The sequence below is a fragment of the Xenopus laevis genome, chromosome 7S (assembly GCF_017654675.1).
Source record: "Xenopus laevis strain J_2021 chromosome 7S, Xenopus_laevis_v10.1, whole genome shotgun sequence".
Lineage (NCBI taxonomy): Eukaryota > Metazoa > Chordata > Amphibia > Anura > Pipidae > Xenopus > Xenopus laevis.
The window spans coordinates 1,379,462-1,401,309 of NC_054384.1; the positions used below are offsets into that span (position 1 = coordinate 1,379,462).

At 42.5% G+C, this 21,848-nt stretch overlaps 1 protein-coding gene and 1 long non-coding RNA gene across 2 annotated transcripts; both read left to right on the forward strand.

Moving 5' to 3' along the window:
* The first annotated feature begins 2,740 nt into the window (after nt 1–2,740).
* Nucleotides 2,741–6,349, forward strand: LOC121396123. The gene is made up of 3 exons (XR_005962843.1): nt 2,741–2,829; nt 4,499–4,603; nt 6,269–6,349. It is a non-coding gene; the product is annotated as an uncharacterized LOC121396123 (long non-coding RNA).
* A 1,379-nt stretch (nt 6,350–7,728) lies between these two features.
* Nucleotides 7,729–15,648, forward strand: LOC121396343 (nebulin-related-anchoring protein-like). Its single transcript, XM_041571180.1, has 7 exons — nt 7,729–7,830; nt 8,904–9,008; nt 11,124–11,228; nt 11,902–12,018; nt 12,547–12,651; nt 13,487–13,594; nt 15,475–15,648. The coding sequence occupies exons 1-7, from the start codon at nt 7,777–7,779 to the stop codon at nt 15,646–15,648; spliced, it is 768 nt and encodes a 255-aa protein (XP_041427114.1). The 5' UTR covers nt 7,729–7,776.
* The last annotated feature ends 6,200 nt before the right edge of the window (nt 15,649–21,848 follow it).

A 21,848-nucleotide genomic window follows, 5' to 3' on the forward strand; every position in this document is an offset into this window, starting at 1 on the left:
TCTGTCACTCCATATACAAAACTCCCAACATTTTGGAAACAGAAAGAGGGACAAAAAGATTTGATGCGGCAAATTTTTTATGACCACGCCCAATTTTGTGCCCACACCTCCTAATTACCATGTCCATTTTATACAATTTGGCAGGTTATGAAAGTTTGAACATATCAGATGGTTTTTTATATGTTATTACCGTTTTGCTAATGAATGTGAATTGCCCTTTAAGCTGTGAGTCTGAGTTCTTATATAAAACTGTTACAAAAGTATGTTAAATATCTATTCTGAGCTCTCTGCCAAGAGCCAATGAAGTTAGAAAGTTTGTATTTGTTTTTGGCTGGGAAAGGAAGTAGAGACAGTCACATGAGTACCAGGAAATACACTCCCCCGTGTAAAGGAAGTAGAGACAGTCACATGAGTACCAAGAAATACACTCTCCCGTGTAAAGGAAGTAGAGACAGTCACATGAGTACCAGGAAATACACTCCCCCATGCAAAGGAAGAAGAGACAGTCACGACTACCAGGAAATACACTCCCCTGTGCAAAGGAAGTAGAGAAAGTCACACGAGTACCAGGAAATACCCTCCCCCGTGCAAAGGAAGTAGAAACAGTCACACGACTACCAGGAAATACACTCCCCTGTGCAAAGGAAGTAGAAACAGTCACACAAGTACCAGGAAATACCCTCCCCCGTGCAAAGGAAGTAGAGACAGTCACATGAGGACCAGGAAATACCCTCCCCCGTGCAAAGGAAGTAGAGACAGTCACACGAGTACCAGGAAATACCCTCCCCCGTGCAAAGGAAGTAGAGACAGTCACACGAGTACCAGGAAATACCCTCCCCCGTGCAAAGGAAGTAGAGACAGTCACACGACTACCAGGAAATACACTCCCCTGTGCAAAGGAAGTAGAAACAGTCACACAAGTACCAGGAAATAAACTCCCCCGTGCAAAGGAAGTAGAAACAGTCACACAAGTACCAGGAAATACCCTCCCCCGTGCAAAGGAAGTAGAGACAGTCACATGAGTACCAGGAAATACCCTCCCCCGTGCAAAGGAAGTAGAGACAGTCACACGAGTACCAGGAAATACCCTCCCCCGTGCAAAGGAAGTAGAGACAGTCACACGAGTACCAGGAAATACCGTCCCCCGTGCAAAGGAAGTAGAGACAGTCACATGAGTACCAGGAAATACACTCCCCCGTGCAAAGGAAGTAGAGACAGTCACACGAGTACCAGGAAATACCCTCCCCCGTGCAAAGGAAGTAGAGACAGTCACACGAGTACCAGGAAATACCCTCCCCCGTGCAAAGGAAGTAGAGACAGTCACACGAGTACCAGGAAATACCCTCCCCCGTGCAAAGGAAGTAGAGACAGTCACACGAGTACCAGGAAATAACCTCCCCCGTGCAAAGGAAGTAGAAACAGTCACACGAGTACCAGGAAATACCCTCCCCGTGCAAAGGAAGTAGAGACAGTCACACAAGTACCAGGAAATACCCTCCCCCGTGCAAAGGAAGTAGAGACAGTAACACGAGTACCAGGAAATACCCTCCCCCGTGCAAAGGAAGTAGAGACAGTCACATGAGTACCAGGAAATACCCTCCCCCGTGCAAAGGAAGTAGAGACAGTCACACGAGTACCAGGAAATACACTCCCCCGTGCAAAAGGAAGTAGAGACGGTCACATGAGTACCAGGAAATACACCCCCCAGTGCAAAGGAAGTAGAGACAGTCACACAAGTACCAGGAAATACACTCCCCCGTGTAAAGGAAGTAGAGACAGTCACATGAGTACCAGGAAATACACTCCCCTGTGCAAAGGAAGTAGAGACGGTCACATGAGTACCAGGAAATACACTCCCCCCGTGCAAAGGAAGTAGAGACAGTCACAGTACAGACAGTACTAGGGAATACACTCCCCCATTAAAGACAAATACAATTTTACCCTACAATCCTCTGCAGACTGATTTTTATTTTTGCTTTTAACCCTTCCGTCCCACTTCCGGCTCCGATACTTCTGTGATTGGCATCTCTGGCCGTTACATATTGAACTAAATGGCAGGTTTATTGAATGTTTTTGCCCCATACAGAAGACATAAGATTTTACATGTGATACAATGTTGGGGTTCAGCTGAAGGCGTCTCTGTCTCTTCCCCAGACATGGCACAAGGCCTGTTTCCACTGCGAGATCTGCAAAATGATATTGACCGTAAATAACTTTGTCAGTTTCCAGAAGAAGCCCCACTGCCAAGCGTAAGTACCACCCCCCACCCCCTGGACGTTGTCCCCTCGAATCTTCTCAAGGGCCGGGTATAAAACTCAAAAAAGTCATGTGACTGGGGCCCCGGGGCCACACTGTGAGAGCAGCAGTTTGCAGGGGAAGTTGTAACTGGGAGATAATGTGAAAACTTGACACTTTTACCTGCTGCTTTGTTTTCTACCTGCTGCAAAGGTGAGAAGAGGGCGGGATTTTCCTTATACATGGGCGGGGCTTATTCCTGGCAGGAAAAATTGAGACATATTCACGTAGTAGCGCCTCAGGTGAGTAAAGGTAACACTTTATTCCCTTTAGGGGAGATTCGATCTCCAAACAAAAAGCGATGATGTGTTTATATTTGTTGAAATCTGATATATGAGTTTACTATGAAGCAGAATACTGTCCTACGTGAGAGGGGTTCTTGCTATTTCTGAACTACAGCTCCCAGCATGCAGCCAGAGCCCAGTTAAAGTTCATTTATTTTCCAGGCACAATCCCAAGCAGAACACTTACACCAGCGTGTATGAAACCCCAGTGAATATCCATGTGAAGAAACAGTCGGGGGCAGTCAGTGAGGTGAGTGGTCCCCCGAGTTTTCTATTGGTCAGTGACAGAGGAGCAGCGATAGAAATTGTCTTGTGCCAGAGACACAGAACAAAGTATAATGACATGTTCTGATCATTCCCAACGACTTCTATTTCGATTTCATGGCTGGGATTTGAGAGTCTGATATTTGTGGAAGTTGTGCCCACGTGGGGCCCCACTCGTCCCCTCCAGTAATTCCTTAGAATAAAGACCTGTAGTACTGACACCTCCCCTTCTGCAACAAGTTAACTTTTAGTATGTTATAGAATGATCGATTCTAAGCAACTTTCCAATTGGTCTTCATAATTTCTTTTCTATAGTTTTTTAATTTTTTGCCTTTTTCTTCCTAACCTCTCCAGCTTTCAAATGGGGTCACTGACCCCATCTCAAAAACAAATGCTCTGTAAGGCTACAAATGTATTGTTATTGCTACTTTTTATTACTCGTCTTTCTATTCAGGCCCCTCCTATTCATATTCCAGTCTCTTATTCAAATCAGTGCATGGTTGCTAGGGGAATCTGCACCCTAGCAACCAGACGGTTTAAATTACAAATGGGAGAGCTGCTGAATAAATAGCTCAAAAACCACAAATAATAAAAAATGAAACTATCACTCTCTACATCATACTAAAAGTTAACTCAAAAGTGAACAACCCCTTTAAGATGGTGTCCAAACAGGAAGAACTATGGGATCCTTCCCCCCCTCCCCCGTAGAGAACAGGAAATACCCATAATACATACCTCCCGACATTTTAGAAATAGAAAGAGGTACAACATTTTTGAACACGCCCATTTTTGTGGCCACATCCCCTAATTACCATGTCCATTTTTGGCAGGTTATGAACCAATTCCTGTGGTTTTTATGTGTTATTGTAGTTTTGCTAATGAAGAATTGCCCTTTAAGCTGCAAGTCCCAGTTTCCCTACGAGACCTGCTGATCTTAAATTGTTACAATTGTTTCTTTGCTTGTCTTAAAGTGTTACAATTGTTTCTTTGCTTATCTTCAATTGTTACAAAAGTATCTAAGATCACCTGTCACGTATTCTTGCCTCTCTGCCAAAAGCCAATTAAGTTTTCTAAACTTTGTATCTGTTTGTGGCTGTTCAGTGCAGGAGATCAAAGAGAAAGTGGCACAATACATGGTCATACAGTGGGCCGTTGTTTTCAAATCACCCCCATGACGTCACTAAACTAAATGTTTCCTGGAAAGTTATTAGGTTTTTATTATGTGACAGTTGGAGATGCCACGTTCTACACTATCAATAACATTGGGATCCATCATTGTGATCCTGGCAAATGCCGGCCAGGTAGTCACCCTAGTGACATATCAGGCCCCCTGACCCCCTAGGGTTGCCACCTTTTCCTATATATTTAATTATTTCCCCTATTAATAACATTGGCATCAACAATCATTTTTACCAGCCATGCCAGTAAAACACCGGCCAGGTGGCAACCCTACTCAGGGCTCGCGGGTGGTTCACGCGCCCATGTATACGCCAAGAAGATCTCTTCCGGAGAGGGCCCAGCTGCTCAGCCCACACCCAGGCCGATGCCACTTAGTTACGTTACTGGACATCCATGAAAAGAATGGGAATTTATGTGACAGTTTGTCTGGTGCTACAGAATCCTCTCCCAATACAGAATTCTCTGTTCTCCTTCAGATCAAATACAAAGAGGAAGGCGACAGATTCAAGTCAGTGTTTCACTGGGATTTGAAGTCTAAAGAACCCCAGCACCACAATGAAGAGGAAAAGCTGATCAGTCAGGTACCAACCGATGCCTTCTTATTAAAGGGGATAATGTGGCACGAAAATAGTTAATAGTGCTACTCCAGCAGAATTCTGCACTGAAATCTGTTTTTTTAACAGAGCAAACAGATTTTTTTATATTTAATTTTGAAATCTGATACGGGGCTAGACATATTGTCAGTTTCCCAGCTGCCCCCAGTCATGTGACTTGTGCTCTGATAAACTTCAGTCACTCTTTACTGCTGTACTGCAAGTTGAGTGATATCATCCCCTCCCCCTAGCAGCCTAACAACAGAACAATGGGAAGGTAACCAGATAGCAGCTCCCTAACACAAGATAACAACTGCCTAGTAGATCTAAGAACAGCACTCAATAGTAAAATCCAGGTCCCACTGAGACACATTCAGTTACATTGAGTAGGAGAAACAACAGCCTGCCAGAAAGCAGTTCCATCCTAAAGTGCTGGCTCTTTCTGAAATCACATGACCAGGCAAAATGAGCTGAGATGCACCTACACACCAATATTACAACTAAATACACTTGCTGCTTCAGGAATGACATTTTATATTGTACAGGGAATTATTTGCAGTGTAAACTGTGTGATTTAGAAATAAAAACGACACCATACAAATCATGACAGAATCCCTTTAAAAAAATTAGATTGTAAAATAAAAAGTATATATATATAATCTGTTTATGCTACTGGCGCAGTTATTACCTCTTATACTTGGCACATAATAAATCTATATCCTGCGGATTATTAGATAGTAATTTGGATGCACACTGCAGGATAGATTAGTATTTGTGCAGCCGTTCAGCATCACTTTACGTTAATGTCACAAACAGAATTTTCATTGCCAGCCATGAAAATGCTGTTGTGTTTGTGTAGCCAATAGGGATCACTAGGGGCACACGGGGCGGATATTCATGTGATGGACACTTGAGTGGGAAGGTTGTGGCCCATATTGGTCTTCGGGCACCTGGGCTCAGACAACACAATTTTTGTCAGATTCTTCCAACCCTGGTGAAGGTGTATGTGGGTGTCCTGTACACACTTGTGGGGTACCATTGGCAAATTCCCCATTATTTAGAAATCTGTGCACTATATGTATCAGTCTGCAGCTCTCAGCATCTCCTTCACAGCCCAAGGTGTCTGAGCAGATTTTTGGCTGGCGAAGTGTAGCGATGGGTGCAAAGCCATCGTTGGCGAATTTTCGCAGGTTAGTAAATTTCCCCCTAGGGGTCTGGCTCCATCTGTATCTGCTGGGATTCCACCACAACTGGATTGTCCAGGACCACCATGTCACTCGTCACATGTCCCCCAGCAGGTTTGGGGTCCTGAATATGGAGGGTACAAGGGAGGGACCTTGGTGTCTGACTGGCTCTGTGTTTAATGTGCAGAAAGGGAACGAGGAAAAAGAAACAAGTAAAGTTAGAAGTGGATATTGTATATATATTGCTAGAGACACAACTCCTCAACCCTCCAAATTTGCAGGGTTAATTACAGAGTTGGATTGGGTTGTCTATGAGCCATCTTGGGCCCACTCTCACTACAATTAGCTACCCAAATGCTATAGGTCGTATATATATATATATTTATGGTATAGGTGCAGAACAGGGTTTTCATTTGTGACCCTTCAACAATTCACCCAGTTTACAGCGTTGCCTTCTTTCCCTTTACAGAGCACAGAGCAATCTGAGCAGCAGACGAGGAAAGGCAGTTTCCCTGCCACAATCACAGCCGCCTATGAGACAGCCAGGGAGGCCGGCAGTTTGGCAAGTAATGTAAGCGACTGGGCAAGCTGTGTCCTGACAAATGTCATACGGGCTAACAAAGGGGTTATTAGTTAAAGCAGTGGTCCCCAACTAACATGTAAGGGGCTCACCAACCTCCCAGTGGCCTCAAAAGCAGGAGCTTATTATTGAATTCCAGACTTAGAGGCAAGTTTTTATTGGATAAAAAGCAACTGCCAAATGTAGGAATATGCTTAAAATCATGGTTCTTATGCTTTCGCTACTAAATCCTTACATTACATGGTTAATTGCTTGTAACTGCAATTGCACACCAAATAGTGCTGCTCCTGTATCTGCCAGTCCTTAATAGTCGTTATTGGACACCCCCAGGAACTTGTTTCGTGCTTGTGTTGCTCCCCAACTCTTCCATTGGAATGTGGCTCACGGATAAAATAGGTAAACGCATAACATTTCATTGCAGCAGCGAAACAATGAGGACATTTAAGTTGTTCAGTATAGACTGATTATTACTAATTGTAAGTGGGAGTTTAGGTAAAAGAATAAGTCAAACATTTCTATTCAGTAAAGCACTTGTACTTGTCTGTACTTCTTGCCAGTTGTGTCCGTCTGGAGCAGGAGCTAATTCTAATTCTAGGGTTCCCTGATGCCCCACTCTCGGGCACAGCCACATCTATATACTGCTATATACTTCTCCTTGTGTCTCAGTAGCACCCCTATTAACAAATCCAATGCACCCCGTGCAGATGTCCATAACCCTGACACCTGCATTATCCAGTGACTGCAGATAATTGTAGTGATATTTCAGGGTTGTCATTTTATTGGCTCATGTAGACAAAAAAGTGGCAACGTTTCGGGCCTCGCATGACCCTTTATCAAGCCTCAAACCCTGAAAATCACCCCTGCCTGTCACTTAAATCCCCTTATTTTGTGCTTATAGAGGCTTATGTACAGTATTTTGCTTTTTACTGGATGTTTGTCATTGGCTTCTGACTTTGAATGTAATTATTTGTGACCTAATGTTGTTTTCATGGAATGAATTCTGCTAAAATAATGGTTTTCATAACCCAGGACCTGACTTTATATATAATGTTACTGATTTGTCTCCTTCAACCCCGCGTGGAATACAAAGAGAGAAGCGCGTCTCCCAATACTCCCCAGTTGTGGTCACAAAAGTTATGTTACTTGCCATGGCAGGAGGGCAACTTGTTAGTGATGTGAGTCCCTTCTAATCCCAATTGGCTTGTCTTTGTCTTGGCTACTGCTACAGTCTTGGAGCTTAAGTTCTCATAGTCTGACACCAGGCAAATACCTGTATATTGTAAACTTGTACTTTCTTTCATTTGTCACAATGATTTCAAGGTTTATATCCCCTTTATTATCAGGTCAAGTACACAGAGGAGCATAAAGGGCAGAGAGGGAAGGGGAGCTTTCCGGCCATGATCACCCCCGGATACCAGATGACTAAGAGGGCAAATGAACTGGCAAGTGATGTAAGTAGCAGCACCTCCTCATGCCCTCATCTACCCCATCAGCACTGCCCAAAAATATCAATAACACCCAGAAAATGAAATTATTCTTTGTTCACTTTTGTTGTCATTTTTTAAAAAATATTATATTAAATAGTATTTGTATTTGAATTAAAACGGCTTTCTGCTCCTTAAATGTGAAATGCTTTATGGTTGCTAGGGTCAGTTACCCCAGCAACAGTAGTGCAACAAGATGCTACTGGGCCCCCCAACAAATACATTTTGGGCTCCCAACATATCCAGAGGTTGTTTTTTTACTAATATATGTTAAAATTGCTCATTAATTAGGGCCTCCTGGGCCCCCCTGTAGCCGCAGGGTCTGCTTCCATTGTAGTTACACCCCTGTCCAACAACCAAGGAATAGATGGGGCTACATTTATTCTATTCCAATGTTCCTACCGTTTATCTTTCCATTTAGACTCTCCATCATTTTGAGATTGGAGCAAATGCCTGTATCCTAGGGGCAACGACCCTAGCAACCAAATAACAGTTGAACTGGAAATCTGCACTAAGTTTAAACTAATCCCAGTGTTTAATCAGAACAGCCGACTGATTGTTCAACCCCTGAAAAAAACAAAAGAAAATTGAATAGTTTTTCCCTACAGCAACTTTGCAGAAGAGTCCAGATGTTTATGGTGTAAGCGGCTGACACTGAATCGAATATATAAAGGCCCAATGGGTCGTTGTAGATATTTAATGAAAGGTACAAAGTGGAGATTGCTCTGTGCAGCCTCTTCCCTTAGGGTGGGCAGCTGTTAAACTCAGCACAATTTCACTTTCCCTTTATTCCGCTGACACTCGTCAGGATTCTCAAGTCCCCACGTTTCGTGCACTTTAACTGGGACGGTTTCAAAGAGCAACATCAGAGGTGGAATGAGTTGTCCTTTAACCCCTGTCACCTTGCGGCCACTTTGTTATTTGTTCTCTTTCCCCTTCGCTCCATTTCCCCCGGTTTCATTCCCAAACTGTAACGGATATAAAGGATGGTTTCAATGCATCATATAAACTGTCAGTTTTTCTAATTACCTCTGTGCCAGATTAAATACCATCAACGCTACGAGAAAGAGATGAAGGGGAAAGTCAGCCAGACAGCGGTGACAGATGCGACTTGTGCCAAACAAAATGCAGATCAGTTGGGCCGGGTATGTGGCAACATGTGAGATGAGACCCATTTGCTGTTCCATTATCTCCCCTAATTTCCCTCCTGATACCCCCCCCCCCTTTACTTCACATTCATCAGAAGAAACATGAAAGGAGCGGAAATGTCCCTTTGATAGAATCTAACGAGCGCAGCAAAGCTTTGGTGAAGATATTTAGTGACATCAAACAATTCCATAATGATCCATTTTTCACCTGGAAAACTGTTAATGGAACAATTCGCTGCCCCCCGACCTTCCGCGAAATCCTCCATCTTCCCGTTTGTCAATTAGCAAAACTGTCAGAGTGTTATTTTCTAATATTCTCTTACTAATCACTCCAGGCTTTTTAATGAAGACTAAACGAATGTTGTTCTTTGTTTTGTTCTTAGCGGGGCAATTGCAGGTATTTAAAGCACTGGGGTCCTGTTTGCCTTGCACAGCTTCATTCTCTATTGTTTATTTACTGCGAAACTGGAGGCTGTTTTCTTTTTTATATCTCTTTTATTCAATCAGACGGACGCAGTCGTCATCTGCACAAGCTTAAAGGGATCCTGTCATCGGAAAACATATTTTTTTCAAAACACATCAGTTAATAGTGCTACTCCAGCGGAATTCTGCACTGAAATCCATTTCTCAAAAGAGCAAACAGATTTTTTTATATTCAATTTTGAAATCTGACATGGGGCTAGACATTTTGTCAATTTCCCAGCTGCCCCCAGTCATGTGACTTGTGCCTGCACTTTAGGAGAGAAATGCTTTCTGGCAGGCTGCTGTTTTTCCTTCTCAATGTAACTGAATGTGTCTCAGTGGGACCTGGATTTTACTATTGAGTGCTGTTCTTAGATCTACCAGGCAGCTGTTATCTTGTGTTAGGGAGCTGCTATCTGGTTACCTTCCCATTGTTCTTTTGTTTGGCTGCTGGGGGGGGAAAAGGGAGGGGGTGATATCAGTCCAACTTGCAGTACAGCAGTAAAGAGTCACTGAAGTTTATCAGAGCACAAGTCACATGACTTGGGGCAGCTGGGAAATTGACAATATGTCTAGCCCCATGTCAGATTTCAAAATTGAATATAAAAAAATCTGTTTGCTCTTTTGAGAAGTGGATTTCAGTGCAGAATTCTGCTGGAGCAGCACTATTAACTGATTCATTTTGAAATTTTTTTTTTTCCCATGACAGTATCCCTTTAAGTACAATACATTTTGTGTATTGTTTATTCTTCCTTCTAATTCGTGAGTCATAATAGAGTTTTGCAACCATTTTTTTGCTAAATTGATCCTTGCAGCTGCTGGAATCTGGTAGGGAGTGTTAGAAATATGCAAATTAGGATTCGGATTCAGTTCGGCCGGAAATAAGGATTCGGCCGAATCTGAATCCTGCTGAAAAAGGCCGAATCCTGGATTCGGTGCATCCCTCGTATGTGTTAATTAAAAAACATATTCCCAGTGCGTATTAGCAGCTGGGCTTGTCCACCAGGTATGTATAAAATGACCAATTGCACCGCATCCTCGAAAGCACATGGAGGTGAGGAAGGATTTATTTTGTGCTTATTTTCAGGAGTGATGAACCATCATGTCAGTACTTTAAAGGCCCATTCTTTTATGGCAGGATTGGGGGAACAAGAGGCTTTTGTCTGTACAGCAAACAGCAGGGACAGACATTTGCCCTAATTGTAGCTTCATCTGTACAAACATAAATAATTAGTATATATATATATAATTTTGGGATATGGCTATTTCTGTATTCATTCAGTATTTATAGTGAATAAAGTACCCCCTCTTGTAAAATATAAGGATATTATAAGTCACAGAGGACCATATAAAAGTACGAGGTTACGTCTAATATCCTCATATTTTGCAACTGGGGGTACTTTATTTATTATAATACACAAGTTTTAGTGAGTCATGTGACAGAAATGACATCAGAACTCACCGTTTATAACTGATGACATCACTAGTCACCGTTTATTAGGATATAATTTACAAGATATATATTATATATGAATAAAGGGTGATTACATTTCCATGAAATTCGTATGTCCTGCCATAAAGAAATCAGAGTGTCCTTTCTATGGAATGTCTTTAATTAAAATTGAATGGAAATGAATCTCTTCCCCATAGGATTACACAGAGGAATACGGAGAATACAGGGGGAAAGGGAGTTTTCCTGCAATGATAACACCGGCCTTTCTCAACGCTAAAAAAGCCAATGAATTAGTCAGTGATGTGAGTAACCTCTGCTTGGATATTCTGGGAACCTTTATTGGGAAATTAGAATGGAGGATGTCAGCCAATGAGCAGCTAGCTGGAGCCGACAGGGAATTGTGTGATTGGCTCCCAACTTCCTACTATTCTTCTGGGTTTATTAGGCCATGCAGGATGAAATAATGGGAGCCATAAGGGAGCATTTAAAGGGACTTGGCAGCTCCATTTCTATTGGCCACAGAGACCTTGGTAATGGAATGGAATTCTGGGAAATCCGACCCACTCTCAGAACCCACTGAAAGTTCAGCCTATGAAATATATTATTGTATTAAGGGAGTGGTTCACCTTTGAGTTAACTTTTAGTATGACGTAGAGACAATTTGCAATTGATCTTCATTTTTTATTATTTGTGGTTTTTGAGTTATTTAGCTTTTTATTCAGCAGCTCTCCAGTTTGCAGTTTCAGCAGTCTGGTTGCTAGGGTCCAAATTCCCCTAGCAACCATGCATTGATTTGAATAAGAGACTGGAATATGAATAGGAGAGGCCTGAATAGAAAGATGAGGCATACAGTATAAAAATAATAAATAATAAAAAATGAAAACCAATTGCAAATCGTCTCAGAATGTCCCTCTCTGCATCATACTAACAGTTAATTCAAAGGTGAACTATCCCTCTAAATTCTTCTTTTTCCAGATCAAATACAAAAAGGATCTATCCAAGCTGAAAGGTGCCGCTCATTATCACTCTTTGGCCTCGGAAGACAACCTGACCCTGAAACGAGCCCAGAATGTGAACAAGCTGGTTAGCGAGGTACGAAAATATTGCGTTGTTCATTGGGGGTGTACTGGGGTGTTGCAGGACAAAGACAACCTTCACTAGTATTGTGTAACACAAAAGTCCCTTATGTCCCAAGGGCAGGGGCACACGGGCAGATTCGGGGAGATTTAGTCACCTGGCGACTAATCGCCTCTTCTTCGGGGCGACAATCTCCCCGAACTGCCTTTCCCCTGCTAAAATGAAAAATCGCCTGCGCCAATGCACTCGCTGCACTTTGATTTCCAAAGTCGCCTGAAGTTTCCTCGTGAGGCAAGTTCGAAAATCGAAGCACCGCAAGTGCCATTGCGCTGGAGATTTCTCATTATAGCAGACACAAGGCAGGGGGAAGGCAGTTTGGGGAGATTGTCGCCCCGCAGAAGTGCCGATTAGTCGCCAGGTGACTAAATCTCCCCGAATCTGCCCGTGTGCCCCTGCCCTTAGTGACTGCGTACCTGCCAGCTGCCATCTTGTGTGTGGCAGTTACAGTCACACCTGTGTCTTGACTTCATTGTTCTTGAACAGGTGGAGTACAAGAAAGACCTGGAACACAGCAAAGGTCACAGCATTAACTACTGCGAAACACCCCAGTTCCAAAACGTCAGTAAAATCTCCCAGTACACGAGTGATGTAAGTATTGGGGCACCTGCATGGGGTCCACTGTGGCCCCACATAACATCTGATATAACAATGAATTCCTGATAAGGAAACAAGTCCGCTCCTCTGTCAGTTGGGATTATAGATATTATATTATTTTGTTCTGTATAAAATGCTCTGACGCTAGTCTTTCCCCTGGGATTTGCCTCATCTCCCCTTTCCACATACGACACCTAATCCCCCCCCTTCATGGAACGTGACAGTTTCCTACTAATTAAGGCTCGACGATCAAGTTTGGGAGAGAATTTCTTACTAATTGTGTTTGTTTTGGAAAGTCAAAGCTGTTCCCTCGGCTCAGAGTCTGATTCCTCATTGGGAACTTGTTATAACTGGACTGTGGGCTGAGGATGAACTCAAACGGCATAAGAATAAAAATAGGAGAGAAAGTGCAGTTTTTATATGAATTTGTTTTGACTTTCTTGTCTATAAATAAAAGAAAAACACAAAGTAGCCGCACTTTTACCCTGTGTTATTAACTGCCCCCAAATTCCAGAAGCCATTAGTAATGTTGCCTTTTTATTGGACAAATTATATATTTGCACTTTATAAACTCATTCCTAATATAATGCGCTCACTACAGGGGAATCTCTCTGCTGCCATAGTTTTATACAGCCTACAATACAACCTGTAATACAATAATACAGCCTATAATACAACCTACAATACAACCTATAATACAACCTGTAATACAATAGCACAGCCTACAATACACCACTAATGTAGCTCGAAAAGTTCTGTGAAAGATACTTTCATTTATTTCATTGGTATCTGTATTCTTATTATCTTCACATTGTTTTTATACCTGCAGCTAAAATACAAAGAGAAATATAAAAACCAGATGAAGGGTCATTATGAAGGTGTCGGCATGGACAGGCGAACTTTGCACGCCATAAAGGCTGGAAGTCTTGCCAGCGATGTGAGTAATGTAAGAGATAATGTACCCCCTACTGTAAATTATAAGGATATTCGAAGTCACTGAGGGTTTGTTCTGTGACCATATAAAGGCACAAGGCTGCAGGCTGAGTTATACAGGGAACTCTGAGTATCACTCATGTATTATAAGGGATAATGTACCCCCTACTGTAAATGATAAGGATATTAGAAGTCACTGAGGGGTTGTTCTGTGACCATTTAAAGGCACAAGGCTGCAGGCTGAGTTATACAGGGAACTCTGAGTATCACTCATGTATTATAAGGGATAATGTACCCCCTACTGTAAATGATAAGGATATTAGAAGTCACTGAGGGGTTGTTCTGTGACCATATAAAGGCACAAGGCTGCAGGCTGAGTTATACAGGGAACTCTGAGTATCACTCATGTATTATAAGGGATAATGTACCCCCTACTGTAAATGATAAGGATATTAGAAGTCACTGAGGGGTTGTTCTGTGACCATTTAAAGGCACAAGGCTGCAGGCTGAGTTATACAGGGAACTCTGAGTATCACTCATGTATTATAAGGGATAATGTACCCCCTACTGTAAATGATAAGGATATTAGAAGTCACTGAGGGGTTGTTCTGTGACCATATAAAGGCACAAGGCTGCAGGCTGAGTTATACAGGGAACTCTGAGTATCACTCATGTATTATAAGGGATAATGTACCCCCTACTGTAAATGATAAGGATATTAGAAGTCACTGAGGGGTTGTTCTGTGACCATATAAAGGCACAAGGCTGCAGGCTGAGTTATACAGGGAACTCTGAGTATCACTCATGTATTATAAGGGATAATGTACCCCCTACTGTAAATGATAAGGATATTAGAAGTCACTGAGGGGTTGTTCTGTGACCATATAAAGGCACAAGGCTGCAGGCTGAGTTATACAGGGAACTCTGAGTATCACTCATGTATTATAAGGGATAATGTACCCCCTACTGTAAATGATAAGGATATTAGAAGTCACTGAGGGGTTGTTCTGTGACCATATAAAGGCACAAGGCTGCAGGCTGAGTTATACAGGGAACTCTGAGTATTACTCATGTATTATAAGGGATAATGTACCCCCTACTGTAAATGATAAGGATATTAGAAGTCACTGAGGGGTTGTTCTGTGACCATATAAAGGCACAAGGCTGCAGGCTGAGTTATACAGGGAACTCTGAGTATCACTCATGTATTATAAGGGATAATGTACCCCCTACTGTAAATGATAAGGATATTAGAAGTCACTGAGGGGTTGTTCTGTGACCATATAAAGGCACAAGGCTGCAGGCTGAGTTATACAGGGAACTCTGAGTATTACTCATGTATTATAAGGGATAATGTACCCCCTACTGTAAATGATAAGGATATTAGAAGTCACTGAGGGGTTGTTCTGTGACCATATAAAGGCACAAGGCTGCAGGCTGAGTTATACAGGGAACTCTGAGTATCACTCATGTATTATAAGGGATAATGTACCCCCTACTGTAAATGATAAGGATATTAGAAGTCACTGAGGGGTTGTTCTGTGACCATATAAAGGCACAAGGCTGCAGGATGAGTTATACAGGGAACTCTGAGTATCACTCATGTATTATAAAGGATAATGTACCCCCTACTGTAAATGATAAGGATATAAGAAATCACTGAGGGGTTGTTCTGTGACCATATAAAGGCACAAGGCTGCAGGCTGAGTTATACAGGGAACTCTGAGTATCACTCATGTATTATAAGGGATAATGTAACTGGGAAAGGGGTAGGTTGGACAGTGGTTTGTAGCAGAAAATGTTTAGGGTGTTGAAGCCAATTAAAGGGAAACTGTCTCTATTTCGAAATTCGTCTGTGTGATGATTACATCTTTTATTTTGCAGATTAAGTACAAATCAGATCTGAACTGGATGAAAGGAGTTGGTTGGACTCCCCCTGGCTACTACAAAGTAGAACTGGCTCGCCGGGCAGCAGAACAGACAAATGCAGAGGGCACAGAGTCAGAGAGGGTCTCAGTGTCTCCTTATTCAATGGTGAGTGTCAAGTTACTTTCATAGGAAGGAGGCAAAGATACTATATCACTCATGTATTATAAGGGATAATGTACCCCCTACTGTAAATGATAAGGATATTAGAAGTCACTGAGAGGTTGTTCTGTGACCATATAAAGGCACAAGGCTGCAGGCTGAGTTATACAGGGAACTCTGAGTATCACTCATGTATTATAAGGGATAATGTACCCCCTACTGTAAATGATAAGGATATTAGAAGTCACTGAGGGGTTGTTCTGTGACCATATAAAGGCACAAGGCTGCAGGCTGAGTTATACAGGGAACTCTGAGTATCACTCATGTATTATAAGGGATAATGTACCCCCTACTGTAAATGATAAGGATATTAGAAGTCACTGAGGGGTTGTTCTGTGACCATATAAAGGCACAAGGCTGCAGGCTGAGTTATACAGGGAACTCTGAGTATCACTCATGTATTATAAGGGATAATGTACCCCCTACTGTAAATGATAAGGATATTAGAAGTCACTGAGGGGTTGTTCTGTGACCATATAAAGGCACAAGGCTGCAGGCTGAGTTATACAGGGAACTCTGAGTATCACTCATGTATTATAAGGGATAATGTACCCCCTGCTATTATATCAGAAGTCACTGGTAATGTACAGGTCCTTATAAAAGTACACGGACTAAGTGTTTTTTTACTGATTTTATGGAATATATTTTAAATTATCAGGCCAATGAGCACTGATGACATGAATACAGATCAATCACAAGGAGATCCCTCACAGGTTCATTACAGTTTTGCTTATGACATCACATTAAAGCTTTAATTTTACTCTTACAGAGATATTGGATAATCAGCTCCTGGAGAATGAATTGGGAAAACCCGTACATATAAATACAGTGTATTTTCCCTTTCAGGTTTATATAATAAGATCCTGGGGAATGAATGATCAGAATGGATGTGAGAGATGCCCAGAGGCAAGTGACGCCTTTGAAGTGCTCCTCTTCCTCCCCCTCCAGTGATCTGTCCCATTATAGAGGTGACTGTCAGATCTAAAGACAAATCCCTTCTCATGTTCTGAAAGTTTTATAACCCCACACTGAGAGCAGAGAGGCCGCCATGCTCATGGCACGGGGTAAAGGTCTGTGCCAGTGCCGTGTGCGATCATTCTCATTGGGTCAAGGTGCTCAGTGCTGCCATCTTGGATTAAGCAAAAATGGGACATTTGAGCTCTGGAACAGGCAGGGGTGACCCTAATCCATGGGGATCACATGCAGGAGAGGGAAAGGTCAACAGAATCTTCTGGGGGGGGGGATTTGATACAAACAAAATATATAAATACTGTATATAAAATCTTAATGGGGAATATAGATCTACTCAGGATCCAGAAGAAATATGATACTGGGGAGTGTTGGGATTTGATGATTTATTCACTTGTATCTCACCTTCCAGTATCATATTCACTGAATACATTAGGGAGGTGCAAAGTGTTGGAAGGGTTACTGTCTGCTCTCTCTCATTTCCCTACAGAAATAGGGATTGGTAACACTAGATAGGTACCTAATATATAGAGACAAGAGGAAAGTGTTGGAAGGGTTACTGTCTGCTCTCTCTCATTTCCCTACAGAAATAGGGATTGGTAACACTAGATAGGTACCTAATATATAGAGACAAGAGGAAAGTGTTGGAAGGGTTACTGTCTGCTCTCTCTCATTTCCCTACAGAAATAGGGATTGGTAACACTAGATAGGTACCTAATATATAGAGACAAGAGGAAAGTGTTGGAAGGGTTACTGTCTGCTCTCTCTCATTTCCCGACAGAAATAGGGATTGGTAACACTAGATAGGTACCTAATATATAGAGACAAGAGGAAAGTGTTGGAAGGGTTACTGTCTGCTCTCTCTCATTTCCCTACAGAAATAGGGATTGGTAACACTAGATAGGTACCTAATATATAGAGACAAGAGGAGAGTGTTGGAAGGGTTACTGTCTGCTCACTCTCATTTCCCTACAGAAATAGGGAATGGTAACACTAGATAGGTACCTAATATATAGAGACAAGAGGAAAGTGTTGGAAGGGTTACTGTCTGCTCTCTCTCATTTCCCTACAGAAATAGGGATTGGTAACACTAGATAGGTACCTAATATATAGAGACAAGAGGAAAGTGTTGGAAGGGTTACTGTCTGCTCTCTCTCATTTCCCTACAGAAATAGGGATTGGTAACACTAGATAGGTACCTAATATATAGAGACAAGAGGAAAGTGTTGGAAGGGTTACTGTCTGCTCTCTCTCATTTCCCTACAGAAATAGGGATTGGTAACACTAGATAGGTACCTAATATATAGAGACAAGAGGAAAGTGTTGGAAGGGTAACTGTCTGCTCTCTCTCATTTCCCTACAGAAATAGGGATTGGTAACACTAGATAGGTACCTAATATATAGAGACAAGAGGAAAGTGTTGGAAGGGTGATATATAGATGATATAAATGCCACATTTCCCATTGGCTGGGCTGGGCCATGTGAGGTTACAGTGAATATTCTCTCTGGTTCTAGGATGACACCAGGTACCAGTCCCCGCACGGCAATGTCACCCCAGATGCCTCCGAGAAGCTTTAATGGGAAGAGGAAGAAAATGTTGCCCAGAAAGAAGTAAATATGTTGGGCTTTGGTGCAGGTCCAATTGATAGAAAGTAATGGTGCAACTTCTCTCCTTGAGACGTTCTGGACACTAATTATATTGATTAGTGATGATCGTTTCCCGGATATTTCTGCTTATTATTTGCACTCTAATGTGAGTGTCTCAGGGCATTAAGGAAAAAGACTTTTGGAAGATTTTGGGATCTGGCAGTAACTTTCCAGAGATTGGGAGTTGCTTAAATGATGGAATCAGACCTACAGGCAAGTTTAGGCTTCTGGACTGTTTCCAATGGGGGGGGGGTCACCCAGATTGATCTCAGGGGCCCCAATGGTCTCTAGGAAGAGCAGGGGTGCAAGCGCTGGAGCACTTACTGACCATGTTCTTCCCACTTGCACCTCCTGCTCATACTGTGACTTGATAATCCAGTGCAGAACCCAAGTTGGACAGGGAAACGGAACCCACAACTTTGTCTTTGGTTTAACCCTCCATGTTATCAGCACAAAGGGTCACACGAGGGAATGGCACAGGGGCTCGATGGGTGAGTCTTGTGCCTGTTTTTGTACTTTGCACCTGTCCCGCCATTATTAATTAGCCGAGTACCTTCCCCTGTACTGACACGAGTCCAAGACCCATATGGGAATGAGTAACGTTACTGGTACAACTCAGCCCAGTACATTTGCCCAGTTCAGATTTCACTATTATCACATTATGATGTTAATCCCACATATGAACCGCCCCACGGAGTCATTAACCCTCATTTAATTACATTTAATTACATTTAATTATCCCCCACAGTGTTGTTACATAACATTTCCTTGTAAATCGCTGCTTCTCTGATCTCTAGACTCGTCGTATTTACATTGGAACGAGATCACTGCCCTTTGAGTCTGACCTTGTGAGTCTGACACGGCCCTTTGTTTCTATGTAACTTAAATTATAGTTCTAGGGACTGGAAGGATCAGTTTTTATACATGACATTTGCTCTCCTTTGAAGAATAAGGAATTGTTTGTATGAAATAAACTTCATGGAATCTGAAATGATGGAATAATTTAAATGGAAATTATTAATATTATTCTTATTAAAGGGATTCTGTCATGATTTTTTATGGTGTAGTTTTTATTTCTGGTCTACACTGCAAATAATTCACTGTACAATATAAAATGTCATTCCTGAAGCAGCAAGTGTATTTAGTTGTAATATTGGTGTGTAGGTGCATCTCAGCTCATTTTGCCTGGTCATGTGATTTCAGAAAGAGCCAGCACTTTAGGATGGAACTGCTTTCTGGCAGCCTGTTGTTTCTCCTACTCAATGTAACTGAATGTGTCTCAGTGGGACCTGGATTTTACTATTGAGTGCTGTTCTTAGATCTACCAGGCAGCTGGAACGGGTATCTGGTTACTTTCCCATTGTTCTGTTGTTGGGCAAAACCCAACACCCACTTTTTGGAACTGAAGAGCAACACTGCAGGACCCCAGGAGAAGCAGCGCATATTGCATAAACCATCAGCACAACAAAATTCACCTGTTAAACATGGCACTACAGTAGAACAACCATTTTATGTTTTTTAGGGGACCAGAAAGAAAATGGTGTAAAACCCAGGAATATGTAAAACCAATGAAATGTATTATGTATAATATATAGGAGGGACCACAAAACTACAATGTAAAATGAGGGGAAACTTAAAAGCAGGGGCTGTAAAATTGAGGTTCCACTGTATTTTCTATGTCAAGAGAGTGAAATTGTTTCCATTAAATTTGAATAATTTTGCTAAAGTTACATTGTTTCATTTCCAGGTCCAGACAAATGTATGAAAATGTTACAAATGGTGAAAGCTTGATAATATCACCAGTCTTTCCAAATGATCGGAATCTTTTAACTGATCACTTCCTCTTACTTCCACCTCTTTATTTCCACTTCCTCTTTGACCGAAATGTCCCTCCACGAACTCAACACGATGTCCAATTATTTCCCATTAACAATGGCATTTTCCCAAATATCTGCAATTGAAATTAATCATTTTCGGTATTTTTTTAAATTCCAAAATTCACATTTTCATTTCAGCCTTTTATAAATTGTCCCATACAGGTGCCATATATCCAGTCACTCATGGAATAGATACATGTATTGTAATATAGTAGGTTGGAAAAAGACACACAACCATCAAGTTCAAGCCTTTAAGTCTATATATAACCTGCCTAACTGCTAATCCAGAGGAAGGTAAAAAACATCTTTTATTTGCCTCAGAGGGGGCAATGGGACCAGTCCCTGGATCAACTTGTACTATGAGCTATCTCCCATATCCCTGTATTCCCTCACTTGCTAAACACCATCCAACCTCTTCTTATACCTATCTAATGTATCAGCCTGTACCCCTGATTCACTTCCCAGCTCTCCCTGTAACACCCCTTTCCCTCCTCTAATCTCATTGGCTCCCTCCTGTCTGCTGGGAGGAGCTACTAGTGAATAAAGCATCCGACCCTTCCTTGTACCTATCTAATGTATCAGCCTGTACCCCTGATTCACTTCCCAGCTCTCCCTGTAACACCCCTTTCCCTCCTCTAATCTCATTGGCTCCCTCCTGTCTGCTGGGAGGAGCTACTGGTGAATAAAGCATCCGACCCTTCCTTATAACTATCTAATGTATCAGCCTGTACCCCTGATTCACTTCCGAGCTCTCCCTGTAACACCCCTTTCCCTCCTCTAATCTCATTGGCTCCCTCCTGTCTGCTGGGAGGAGCTACTGGTGAATAAAGCATCCGACCCTTCCTTGTACCTATCTAATGTATCAGCCTGTACCACTGATTCACTTCCCAGCTCTCCCTGTAACACCCCTTTCCCTCCTCTAATCTCATTGGCTCCCTCCTGTCTGCTGGGAGGAGCTACTGGTGAATAAAGCATCCGACCCTTCCTTGTACCTATCTAATGTATCAGCCTGTACCACTGATTCACTTCCCAGCTCTCCCTGTAACACCCCTTTCCCTCCTCTAATCTCATTGGCTCCCTCCTGTCTGCTGGGAGGAGCTACTAGTGAATAAAGCATCCGACCCTTCCTTGTACCTATCTAATGTATCAGCCTGTACCCCTGATTCACTTCCCAGCTCTCCCTGTAACACCCCTTTCCCTCCTCTAATCTCATTGGCTCCCTCCTGTCTGCTGGGAGGAGCTACTGGTGAATAAAGCATCCGACCCTTCCTTGTACCTATCTAATGTATCAGCCTGTACCACTGATTCACTTCCCAGCTCTCCCTGTAACACCCCTTTCCCTCCTCTAATCTCATTGGCTCCCTCCTGTCTGCTGGGAGGAGCTACTAGTGAATAAAGCATCCGACCCTTCCTTGTACCTATCTAATGTATCAGCCTGTACCCCTGATTCACTTCCCAGCTCTCCCTGTAACACCCCTTTCCCTCCTCTAATCTCATTGGCTCCCTCCTGTCTGCTGGGAGGAGCTACTGGTGAATAAAGCATCCGACCCTTCCTTATAACTATCTAATGTATCAGCCTGTACCCCTGATTCACTTCCGAGCTCTCCCTGTAACACCCCTTTCCCTCCTCTAATCTCATTGGCTCCCTCCTGTCTGCTGGGAGGAGCTACTGGTGAA